The sequence below is a fragment of the Brachycentrus maculatus genome, unplaced genomic scaffold (genome assembly GCF_059751285.1).
Source record: "Brachycentrus maculatus isolate JH-2025_06_01 unplaced genomic scaffold, ASM5975128v1 h1tg000087l, whole genome shotgun sequence".
Taxonomy (NCBI): Eukaryota; Metazoa; Arthropoda; class Insecta; order Trichoptera; family Brachycentridae; genus Brachycentrus; species Brachycentrus maculatus.
Window position 1 is genome coordinate 278628 of NW_028280841.1, and position 13408 is coordinate 292035.

Sequence of the window (13408 nt, forward strand, 5' to 3'; positions counted from 1 at the left end):
ACAATTCCGGAACAAATAAAATAAAATATGTTTATAGCTTGGACTATTTTATGATTGTAATACAACAGCATATGTAACTTTATTTATAATGACAATAGGATTTTCCTTAACCAGATATTTTAACAGACGTACACGGGATCAATTCTGGTAGCCGTCAACCCCTACAAGGAACTCGAGTGTTACAATACGGTAAGTTATATTGCATTAATTACAGTTTTTTTGTTATTTTTTGTTATTTTATTAATTCAAAACAATGTGAAAATGGTAGGTATTAGTCCGCTGTGGTATTGACTAATTGTTTCTTTAAAAAACGTATACTTTCGTTCACATTAATTATTAAAGTACATACAAAGATTTTTTTTAAATTTTTAAACCCTTATCCGCACCCCAATGGTGCATAGGGCACTGTGTAATACAAACGCAGTGTTATCTTGATCGTTTACACATGAAGGAAAGGTGGTCAGCCCTCCGCTTCAGGTACCAGACCAGGGTATTATCGAATAAATAGTACAGTGAAAAAAATCACTTATATTTATTTTACCCCCCCTGGGAATCGAACCCGGGACCTCCAGAACGGTAGCCGAGCGTGCTGACCATTACACTACGGAGGCGAACAAAGAAACAAAAGAAATACTAATATAAAAATATATTTTTAACATTTTTCAATTTTCAATTTTAAGACCCAAGGACAAGTCGCTAAGTAGCGTAAAGTGGGCTACTTCGGACACATTTTAGGGGTCCTGAGTACACCTCACTTCAACGATAATTGAGGCCAAATAATAACTTGGGAGAAGAGGTTTTCCGAAGGAAAAATTTCAGGAATTGCGTGCTTATCAAAACGCACTCAGTATTGTTTCATATATAACTATAACCCCAAACGAATAACTTTGAAAAATTATCTTTTATTTAATTAACAATTGTTTTTTTTAAACCTTTCCTAATTTTTTTCAAATCATGAAAAAATTGGAAATAAGTTCAAAATTTGACTCGCCTTTACTCAATTTTCATGTATACACATACGTGTGGTGTCTCAGTATTTTTTTCGTACATATAACCCCAGGTGAATAATTTTGAAAAATTGTTTGCTATTCAGTTAACTAGTATGTTTAAAAAAAAACTTCTCTCAATTTTTAAAATCTTTTTAAAAATTGGAAATGAGCTCAAAATTTGACCCACTTTGACTTAATTTTAATGAAAAATGATTTACATACGTAAATGGTGCTTTAGTTACTTTTCGTTTATATCCTGAAATAAATCATGTACAAAAATTTGCTAGTTATTGAATTAATTATCAATGATTAAAGAAAACACTTGTTTTTTACCACTGAGTTTTATTATAGACTACATGTTTCAGAAGTTAAACTTCCATCATTCAGGTCTGTATAATAACTACATATATACATACATACATTATTATACAGACCTGAATAATGGAAGTTTAACTTCTGAAACATGTAGTCTATAATAAAACTCAAGTGGTAAAAAACAAGTGTTTTCTTTAATCATTGATAATTAATTCAATAACTAGCAAATTTTTGTGTTTTCTTTAATCATTGTAACATGTCTTACCACAAAGTTAATGCCGAAACAATAAATAAAATTAATTATCTGTTTAGTAAATAAAAAAACCTTCCCTCAATTTTTCAATTCATGAAATAATTAAAAATTAGTTAAAAATTTGACACGCCATGACTTAATTTTGATGAAAAATGATATACATAGGTTCTTGAATGGTGCCTTAGTATTTTTTTATTTTACAAATAACCTCAAACGAATAACTTTGTCTGATTTTCGACTCTTAAAAAGATATGGTTTTTAAAAACTTTCCCTAGATTTTCAAATCATCAAATTAATGGAAACTAGTTCAAAATTTGACACGCCTTGACTTGAATAATGAAATACACACGTGAATGGTCCTTCATTCATTATACCGAGAAGTGTGGCGGTCACCATTAATCAGTTCTCCCCGTGGCCGCTCCCTCATCACCATGGCATGGAATCAATAGCGCGGCATAAAACCTCCGTAATAAACCATTTTATGGACGCGCTGGTTCTGCCGGCCCACCTGAGATTTGGCTAGGTCAGGGGTCGGCAACATGTGGCTCACGGGCCACATGTTACTCTTTAAGCAATTTGTGTGGCTGTTTGTCAATTTTAAACTGATTTTTTTTACAGATTTTTTAAAAAATGATTCAGTTCGTATTCTGACTTCATTGTTAGTTCGATTGGGTTAGGTTAGGTTATTCTTATTAAAAACGTAAACATAAAACTAACTAATTGACTAACTAACCATCACGCCGCTTCCACGCAGGGGTAGGCAGAGAGAATAGAACGCCACACCACTCTGTCTTTGCAAAAATTCCTCGCCTCTTCCACGTTCATGCATCTCCTCATACACATCCGCCGATTGTTTCGACTCCTAACCAAATTAATAAATGTAAACATTGAAAAGAAAATAACCTTTGAAAAAACCATACTAGTTTTAAACCACTTTCATGTTCAATATGCTTATAAAATGCACGTTTCAAAGCAAACATACTTACTGTATTTATACTAAAGACAATTATTTTCATGTTGGAAAGTTAATATACATACGAGATTACAAAAATCTCATAAAAATGTATATACTAGTATACTTCTTCATAACGGACCATGCATTCGGTCTCAAGGGGTGTGAAAATAATATTTTTAAACCTATATAACATTTTTTGATTTCCGATTAAATTATAAATTGGTTCCCCGAAAATTTCCAAACCGTTTTTCTACTCACGTTTGGCTCTTTTGGTCCAAGAGGTTGCCGACCCCTGCGCTAGGTGGATCATTCATTATGTATTCTGTAACTATCCCCGTAATTATAGTCGTTAGATGAGATTACACCTTTGTACACCTCATAATCTATGAATCTACTTTGTTTAAAATAATAATGAAATAAAAAACAAATATGTGCAAAAGCTTTTAAACCATTTTAAACAGGATTCAGCGACTGTAAACTGAATTGAGGCATAAATACAAATTTAAGTTTTACTTTGTAAATACCACTATTTCGTGTCTTAATGCATTTTGCATTTAATCATTTTCAAACGCCGTATGTGAAGTCTAAATTTCAGTTTTTTTTATTTATTGATTTAGCGTTTAATTTGTAGAACTCCATTTTAATTTATGTATTAATTTTAAATCAAACACAGATTTTTTGAGTCTACTAAGTTGTTTTTTATTAACAAAAACAAGGCGAAACAATTGTCACAGTATAATTTTTTACGTGTTTTTGTTAATAAAATACAACTTCGTAGACTCAAAAAATCTGTGTTTGATTGAAAATTAATACATAAATCTAAATTTCAGTGTTGTAAATAAAAATAACTGGTCAAATTATAAGATGCAAAAAAATTGAAAATCGACTTTTCAGGCGTTTCCCAGTATGTAAAAATAATCCGGGGTTCGGATCTGGCATACATCCAAATAAAAGGGTATCTGCTAAATAAAAGGAAATATAAATTCTCAATCCAACATAGTTGGCGGCTGTGAACTCATACGTACTGTGGTGTCATGAGATTGATCATATATCTAGGAGTTCCAAAATTTGAAGAGTGTGGTGTAGAATAGTGAATATTACACGTGCATGAAGTGATCACTTAAACCACCCTATGGCAAACCATCGTAGGCCCTGTAAATACCCAGACATAATTTTTTGTCATACCCTCTTTCGTACATACTGTTTCCAATTTGAATTTTTCTTTTTATAAACAAAATCACATATCCGCACTAAATCAGGGACATCTTGTGATGACATCTCATCACATTCACAAATGGAGTTTCGTCTAATCTCAAAACGGAAGAGGTATTCGCGAAATGCTCCACGGCCCGTATTTTTGCGGCCAGAGTTTTTATTATAAATACTTTTTTCTAACTTTTTACCCCCCCTTATCTCTTTATCGAATGAAAGAGGAGGGGATGATAAAACCAAGTTTATCAGACCCCTCCATCTTTGATCCACCCTCTTGACAACTCATTCACTGTCAAAAATTAGTGGATTAATTATCTCTTAATGGAGTAAGAGGTTTATAGACGCGTAGGTAGGCTAATTAACGATTTTCGCTGAAAGAATGTAACAAAATATTATCTAAAGGGTTTTTAAAATAAAGTTGCTCTTCTTATCAGTATTTAATTTCCCAGTTTCAATTTACAAAATGATTTTGTTTGTAATCAATATACATCTTCACGCAGGCTTGCCAACTTGACGACTGCCGCATTTGCTAGAATCAATAATAAAAGATGTGGGCATCCTTCTTTTGCCAACTTCATGCTTCACTTCCGTATATTGGGGTAGAAACCAGGAGTCCACTGTGTACTGCAAGTTTAGCTTATTTGCTATTAAACCCTATCAGCGGAATAAATTCACTCACTCATAAATATGTATTTATAAATGTATATATATATATATATATATATATATATATATATATATATATATATATATATATATATATATATATATATATATATATATATATATATATATATATATATATATATATATATATATATATATATATATATATATATATATATATATATATATATATATATATATATGTGTGTGTGTGTGTGCGCGTGTGTGTGCGTGTGTGTGCGTGTGTGTGCGTGTGTGTGCGTGTTTGCGCGCGTGTTACTAATATAAGAGTTTCTGCTTAATAAAAAGCTTCTTTACATCTCACCAACAGGTGTCTCTAGTGAAGTTCTAGTGATTCAAGAACAAGGTTTCTAAATTGGTTCATATATATAGAATTTGAGTAGTGTGGTTGTCAACAATGGGTAGAATTGGTGAATGTAACACGTGTGTCAAGTGATCCCTTAAACCAGCCAATGACGGTCGTCAGTCCCGTAAGTGCCCAGACATACAGACCATATTCTTCTTCATCTTTGATGAGATGTCAAAAAGTAATATTAAAAAAATACAGCTAAAATACAATGGGTCACAACTTGTACCACCTTGTAGATACGAGTATATTCTGTTCTGAATAGCGGAATTCCATTGTTTTAATAAAATTAAATAAAATATCCCGGTGACCCTACTCAGCCGATGTGTCGCAGTTCATCTCTCTGGACGGAAATAACCCTCCCTTTTCAGATCGCGACTCTCCTATATCCTCTCATTCCTCACTAACTTGATTCCACGATAATGACGTTATAACCGTCTAATTATATCTTCCCGTTCCTCCGGCGGGATACTATCTGTGTACAGCGACCCGAGATATGAAAAGTCGGGAGGAAAATGACTTTTATTAGATTTTACTTTTGTACTGACATTTCTTGGTGGAACTGCATTTTATTTTATTTATTTAGAAATTGAACAGAACATTAACATAAATACATTTACAATAATGAATAACAAATAAAACAGGTTATTGTAATATTCCAAGTACAAAATTTCACAAATGTTTTTTTTTTAACCCTTATCCGCACCCCAATGGTGCATAGGGCACTGCGTCATATAAACGCAGTGTCATCTTGATGGTTTACACATGAAGGAAAGGTGATCAGCCCTCCGCTTCAGGTACCAGTCCAGGGTAATATTGAATAAATATGACAGTGAAAAAATCACTTATATTTATTTTACCCCCCTTGGGAATCGAACCCGGGACCTCCAGAACGGTAGCCGAGCGTGCTGACCATTACACTACGGAGGCGGACGAAATGTTAAATGAGTTAAAAGTAAACAGCGATAGTAAAATATAGCAAAAGTTTAAAAGATTAATAGGCAGACTTTATTTAGATACGTAGCCATTCATATATTGATATTACGTATCAATATATTCATAAGTACTTAGTCGAGTTTAAACATGCACTAGTGCATGTTTAACCTCGGCTCGTAACGCGTGTTTGTGTTGAAACCTTTAGTGCATGTTGGTCTTCGGGTCGACCAAAAATCGCATGCGTCAAACATTTTGTGTAGTTTAAAGTGTGTAAATAGTGCTATGGTAGTGAAGGGTAGTATGGTTTGCATACTGTGGTAGTGATTGTCCTGACGAAGAGATGGGTACGTTTCGAAACCGGTAGACATAAAAATCTCGGTGAGTGGTTATATACTAATATTATGAACATTTTTGTTTAAAAAAAAATAAGTAAAAGAAATGACTAACCGCAAAGTAAATGCTTTAAATATTAATAATATTGAGAATATAAAAATAAATATTATTTTTTGACATCTCATCAAAGATGAAGAAGAATATGGAAATCTGGGCATTTACGGGGCTTACGACCGTCATAGGCTGGTTTAAGTGATCACTTTACACACGTGTAACATTCACCAATTCTACCCATTATTGACAACCACATTACTCAAATTCTTGGAAGTTCTATATATATGAATAAATTTATTCATATATATAGAACTTCCAAGAATTTGAGTAATGTGGTTGTCAATAATGGGTAGAATTGGTGAAAGTTACACGTGTGTAAAGTGATCACTTAAACCAGCCTATGACGGTCGTAAGCCCCGTAAATGCCCAGATTTACATATTCTTCTTCATCTTTGATGAGATGTCAAAAAATAATATGAAAATAACTCCTGTAATTGGAGATAATCCAGATTTTGTGAACAAGTATTTGGACACACTCAAAATGTTGTAAAAATAAATAATTATTATATTCTTTCGAGAAATAAAAATACTTTGTGTTTTTATCCACTCACATTTTTATTAACCAACTAGTTTCGACAACAACCTGTTGCCCTCTTCAGGGTTTAATTTATTAATTTATTATAAATTGAACCCTGAAGAGCGCAACAGGTTGTTGCCGAAACTAGTTGGTTAATAAAAATGTGAGTGGATCAAAACACAAAGTATTTTATTTCTCGAAATAATATATCAATATGATCCACAAAGTTAATGCTTTCAATATTCAAAACATAAATCATTATTATTTAATTAAAGTCCTTATTAAAACATCTTGTAGTTTTTTTTAAACAACAGGCTGAAAATAGAGCAGCACTATTGTTGTTTAACCCCCGACCACGTGGTCCCCGCTAGATCAACACTAATAAAACAAGTGAACGCAATTAAGAGCAGAAACAATAAACCGGCTGGGCGTTGATTGGCTCACGGGGGAGGGCGGGATAATAAATAAACGCGCCTTACAAAATGAAGCGCGGGAAATTCAAAGGCAACCGAGTGCCTGACTTCCCGAACGAACCCTATCAAAATATTGAACAAAATATCAGAATTTAAAATGATAAATTTTGGGATAAAATTGCAAAGTTGACTTCAATCCGATCGACTAAAACGTCAATATTTGTATACTTATATTATATGTGTCTCAACAGAGACGATACATCTATCGTTTTTATGTGAAAAAATATAGAAATCTGAGCTTTCCAAAGCTGGCATTTGGATGGCTCAAGTGATCACTTTATACACTTGATCGTGAACATCCATATTGTATTATTTTTTTAATACTTATATATGCACTGTTGTGAGATTCCTTTCGTATGTTAGTTGTTATTTGATGGATTTGAAATTTTGACTGCATGGATTTTTCTTCTTTTTCTTCTTTAGTCTTTCGTATCCTTCCATTTTTTCGGTCAATTGGTACTTGTAGCCAATTTTTACCCCCCACAGCAGCTTTGTCGTCAGACCGTCTTTTTTGAGGTCTTTGACGATCGTAAAATTTTATTGCTTCACTTATAGGTTAATGTGAAAATAAATATGTTTTGCATATTGAAAGCATTAACTTTGTGGATCATCTTGATATATTATTTCGAGAAATAAAAATACTTTGTGTTCTGATCCACTCACATTTTTATTAACCAACTAGTTTCGGCAACAACCTGTTGCCCGCTTCAGGGTTATATTTATTACTATATAGTAATAAATGTAACCCTGAAGAGGGCAACAGGTTGTTGCCGAAACTAGTTGGTTAATAAAAATGTGAGTGGATCAGAACACAAAGTATTTTTATTTCTCGAAATAATATGAAAATAAATAGCTTACTCCAATTGAACATAGTCGAGATTCATTCAGAATCAGTTCACAAAAATTATTTTAGGAGAACTTTATAATATTTAATAACTAAGTTTTAACCACTTTTTTATGAATACAATTTGACCTACCGGTTTCGACAAGAACCTTGTCATCATCAGGGTTTATTTCAATTAAAAAACAACAAAAAATGGCATCCACGTTCCAAAACCTTATATAAAAGATGCCAAGATGAGTAAAATCTTTTATTAAGCTCAAATGAGATCCTATTTAATATTAATTCGTGATATGACTAATAAACAAAAGATTTTACAAAACTTTTTACGAAACAACAGCAAAAAGTTTTGTTTAAATTAATCTGTTCGATACTGTATGTAGTGATTTAAAGTGCTGGATTCTTAAAATAATGGAGCCCGGTAGTTTCGTCTCTGCATTACTCAATTTAATATTTCCGTTATAATTAAGGCATAGGTATCGAGTCTTTTGTCGAATCATCTGATTTTATAGCGCTACCGTTTTTTCAGTTGAAGAATTCAATGCCCAGTTTCTCTATTTTTATTGTGCTAAGGTACTGTACAGATTTCACTCAACAGGTGACTGCGTTGAATACATTTTATGGAGCTGGTGTATGTTTTTAGTTCTCTGTATTCATTTAGGGACTTTCATATGTGAAATCAAGCTTTTTTCGAGTTAATATTAGACGATACCTAGGTAGGAGAAATAGTTTGGGACCAAACCTCTCCAGTGTGGCAAAAAATAAGAATGTAAGATGAAAAATTTATAGAAAGTAGAAAGGAAAATAAAACCATGTGAGAAGGGTCGTTCGAAGTTTCGATACTCGAAAGCCCGATGGGTCAAAATACCTCCCAAAAAATTCTTAAAAAAAAACAGAAAATTGGTTGCTTGGATGAAATTATGGTACACTGAAAGAAACGTTAATTAAACAAGAAAACATGTACCCGAAGAAGAAAAAATGTAGGCCGTGTTATATATATATATATGTATATATATATATATATATGTATATATATATATATATATATATATATATATATATATATATATATATATATATATATATATATATATATATTATATATATCTATGTATATATATATATATATATATATATATATATATATATATATATATATATATATATATATATATATATATATATATATATATATATATATATATAATAATAATAACCATATCCGCTCCCTAGGTGGAGCATATGGAGTCCACAAACTGTCTCCAGGCTTTTCTGTCGGCTGCCAGCTCCCTTGCATCCTCCCAAGTCAGATCCGCGTCCCGAAGTTCTGACGAGAACTGCCGACGAATTGTCAGCAGTGGTCGTCCTGGGCGGCGTGAACCTGATGCCTTGTAAAAGAGGCAAGCTTGATTAAGGCTCTCAGGAGGCATGCGGAGTACATGGCCAAGCCAACTGAATCGCCTTTTCTTGACGACAGTTGTGACCAAGATTTGCTGCGTCACTGCACTGCAAACCGCTGTGTGAAGTGGCGTTGTAGTTAGTTAGTTCTTTGTAACTAAAGATTAGTAATTGAGATGCATAAACGTGGAAGAGGCGAAGAATGTTTGCAAAGACAGAGCGGTGTGGCATTCTATTCTCTCTGCCTACCCCTGCGGGGAAGCGGTGTGATGGTAAGTTAGTTTTTTTTTTAGTAATTGTAACTAAAATAACTAACTTAATTTTACATGTTTTTTTTCTTGTGCATTTAATTCAAGATTCCTATGTTTCTTTTTATTCTGCAATGTTTGATTAATGTTTCTCATATGCTCGTCAAATATAATGTATATTATAACTCTTTGAGATCAACAAAAATCCTTTATGATTTTTTAAATATATATGAAAAATTGTAATTACCTCGCCATACGTAAGCAAGCATTTGATTTTGAAATTCGAAATCGTTCACCTTGTAGCTTTCTGAACGCACCCCGGCCGACATGTCTTTTTTTCTTTATTAAAAAAATCTATTTTACAGTCTGTTTTTATTACTCACTCCCCTCTTTATTGTATATTACTACCGCGTCTCCCGGTTCCCGAAAGGTGGAAAGATCTCGCTTCCTGTTGCCATAAAGAACGGTAATAATTACGTTATAATTTAAGTACACACGAAAGAAGGAAGCGTTCTGTTATTGTGAATAATGACACCACCGAATGAAGCGGACGATTTTTACTCTTGCTGCAATTCTGCCGTGGCCGATTACAGTAGATAGACAACACAATCATATAACTTAAAGTGTAGATAATCCAGACTTGTGAACAAATCAAAATCTTATTTATGTTTTTTACAAATATGTAATATTAGTATACTTATAACCATTCACCGAGATTTTTATGTCTATCGGTTTCGAGAAGTACCCATCTCTTTGTCAGGACAATCACTACCACAGCATACAAACAATACTACCCTTCACTAACATAGCACTATTTACACACTTAAAACTACACAAAATGTTTGTGTAGTTCTACATTTTGTGTAGTTTTAAGTGTTGAAATAGTGCTATGGTAGTAAAGGGTAGTATTTTTTTCATGTGTATTTAATTCAAGTTTCCTGTGTTTTTTTATTCCGCAATGTTTAATTATTGTTTCTCATATATTCGTCAAACATAATGCAAAAAATACTACCCTGCACTACCATAGCACTATTTACACACTTAAAACTACACAAGGTTTGTGTAGTTCTACATTTTTTGTAGTTTTAAGTGTGTAAATAGTGCTATGGTAGTGAAGGGTAGTATTGTTTGCATGCTGTGGTAGTGATTGTCCTGACGAAGAGACGGGTACGTCTCGAAACCAGTAGACATAAAAATCTCGGTGAGTGGTTATATACTAATATTACTAACATTTTTGTAAAAAAAATAAGTAAAAATGACGAACTACAAAGTAAATGCTTTAAATAATAATAATACTGAGAATATTAAATCAAAATCGATAAAACTAAAACACGAAAACTGTTTGGTTCGGTGTTTGAAAATGATGAATGCATCGAAACACATGTCACAATAGATTTTAAGAAATAGTGGTATTTACTAAGTAAAACTTAAAATTTCAAATATTTATTGGTGTTTATGAAGGGAGATGGAAGTCTGGGCATGTCAAGGCTTGTGACCTGGCATTTGGCTGGCTTAAGTGGTTGCAAACTATCTTCCCCTCATACATACCCGCCGAATATTCTGACTCCTGAAATGACCACTTTCTAGTATAGCATTTGAAATACTCGTTCTTGCCAAGTAATCCAAAAATCAGTATTATTTATGCGATAAAGTATCAAACCATTTGACTAGGGATCACCAAGTTATTCCCATCCAAATTACCTTAGTAAAGAAGTAAAAGTATTATTACGTTTCTTAACAATTACAACATTTTGAGTGTGTCCAAATACTTTTTCACGAAATGTGGATTATCTCCAATTACAGGAATTATTTTCATATTATTTTTTGACAATGAAATATGAAAATAACTCCTGTAATTGGAGATAATCCAGATTTTGTGAACAAGTATTTGGACACACTCAAAATGTTGTAAATAAATCTGGTCAAATTGTAAGCTTAAATAATAAAAATGAAAATGGTATTTTCTGGCGTATATCATGTGTGTGATTGTAATCCAGGATTTGGACCTCACATACTAATATAAGAGTTTCTGCTTAATAAATAGCTACTTTACATCTCACCAATAGATGTCTCTAGTGAAGTTCTAGTGATTCAAGAGCAAGGTTTCTAAATTGGTTCATATATATAGAACTTCCAAGAATTTAAGTAGTGTGGTTGTCAATAATGGGTAGAATTGGTGAATGTTACACGTGTGTAAAGTGATCACTTAAACCAGCCTATGACGGTCGTCAGCCCCGTAAATCCCCGGACTTCCATATTCTTCTTCATATTTGATGAGATGTCAAAAATAATATGAATATTAATAAAACTTATTATTAATTAAATTTTAAATACAATTTAATACAATTTCCATATATTTCTACTAAATACAATGTTATACATAATTTTAGTTCCTCTTCAAAAAAGAGACAGCTCTTGTGCTTGGAGAGGGACATTTTTTCTTTCTTTTTTTCATATTAAGTTGAGACACCTTTAAAAATTGATTAAGTAATGTTCGCGTTCGTGAGAATACCTCCTCTTGTGTGCCCAAAAATGATCACCGCGATCAATCAGGCGGATCACATTAGCTTCCTGACCGCGTCTTCGTTCGCAAGATGGCGGGCGTTCCAAATTCAAGATAAACAGTACAAAAAGACGACGGCTATATTAAAAACAGATTCTTTCACGATCCGTCTCAGGACATTCGTCCGTTTCATTCTGAGATCATTAGTTAAACTTACACGTTTTATTATGTCGAACATCTTGTTACATAATGCGGGTGTTTAAAATTACCATGGCGTCAGAATAACACAAAGGGGAGCTTCGGGTCGTGATGACATGTAAAACTAAACTTCTTTCGAGAAATTAATTTGTGATGAAACATTTTTATGCCGTCGTCACGGTGACTCGGTTTAGAGATCTTTCATTTTGTCATTAAATAAATTGGAATGAAAAAGGCATTATAGCTTTTTTTTACTTTATAAACTATTTTCGACTCCCAATAAATTAAAAGAACAAAAGTACATGAATCCTTTCTATAGAATATGCTGGTTCATCCACATATGGTTATAAATTTTCGACTACAGAGGTACTACTAGAGTTTTAGAAATAAAATAGATGAGAATTTTTCAAACTAGCCAATCATCACACCGCCACCCCAATAGGGTAGGCAGAGAGAATAGAACGCCACAAATATATTTTGGGAATGATTTAGCAAACAAATGCGTTTTTTGTGTTTTTTTCTAAATATAATCTCTGAGAATGATTTGACAAACAAATGTGTTTTTTTTTCTATGTAAAGATCATCTCACTCTCGCTGTTTCTGACTACCGATGTAATAGTGTTTCATGCCATCGGGTCCGCAACAATAAATGCACTCTCGACAAGTTTAGTGCGTTGGTTGCGAGCTGGTAATATCACTTTACCTATAACAGTTGTAGCCGATCGCAGCGTGAGACGTATATAAACCAATTCGTCTGGAATACACAGTTCTTTTGATGAGATATTCTGGAATATTCAGAATATCATAGACAGACCGGATATCCGGTCGACACCACCTAATTCTATCCTTTGTATCGTTGTATTATTAACGTTGCTTTATTGCGTCGAATTTATGGCGTCGAAATATATAGCTCTCTTTCACATTCTCTCTACGTTATATCTCTCTTCTCTCTCATGTAACAAAATGTGCCTTATAAATGTGACGCCTCCTTGAAATTTCACTCTCAATTCCCATCCACTTCAAAAAATACTTATTTCAACACTTACGTGGCCTTAACTCCTTTCCATTTTTAATAAATTATCTATACGAG

The 13408-nt window shown here is 32.9% G+C and overlaps 1 protein-coding gene across 2 annotated transcripts in view; it reads left to right on the plus strand.

The window, feature by feature from the left end:
• The window catches only part of Myo81F (unconventional myosin 81F), a 115528-nt gene that overhangs the window by 53769 nt on the left and 48351 nt on the right, over window positions 1–13408 (plus strand). For both annotated transcript variants that reach the window (XM_088257748.1, XM_088257749.1), the window contains exon 3: window positions 127–189. In XM_088257748.1, coding sequence (XP_088113874.1) covers window positions 127–189 — 63 coding nt within the window. The remainder of the gene's footprint in view (window positions 1–126; window positions 190–13408) is intronic.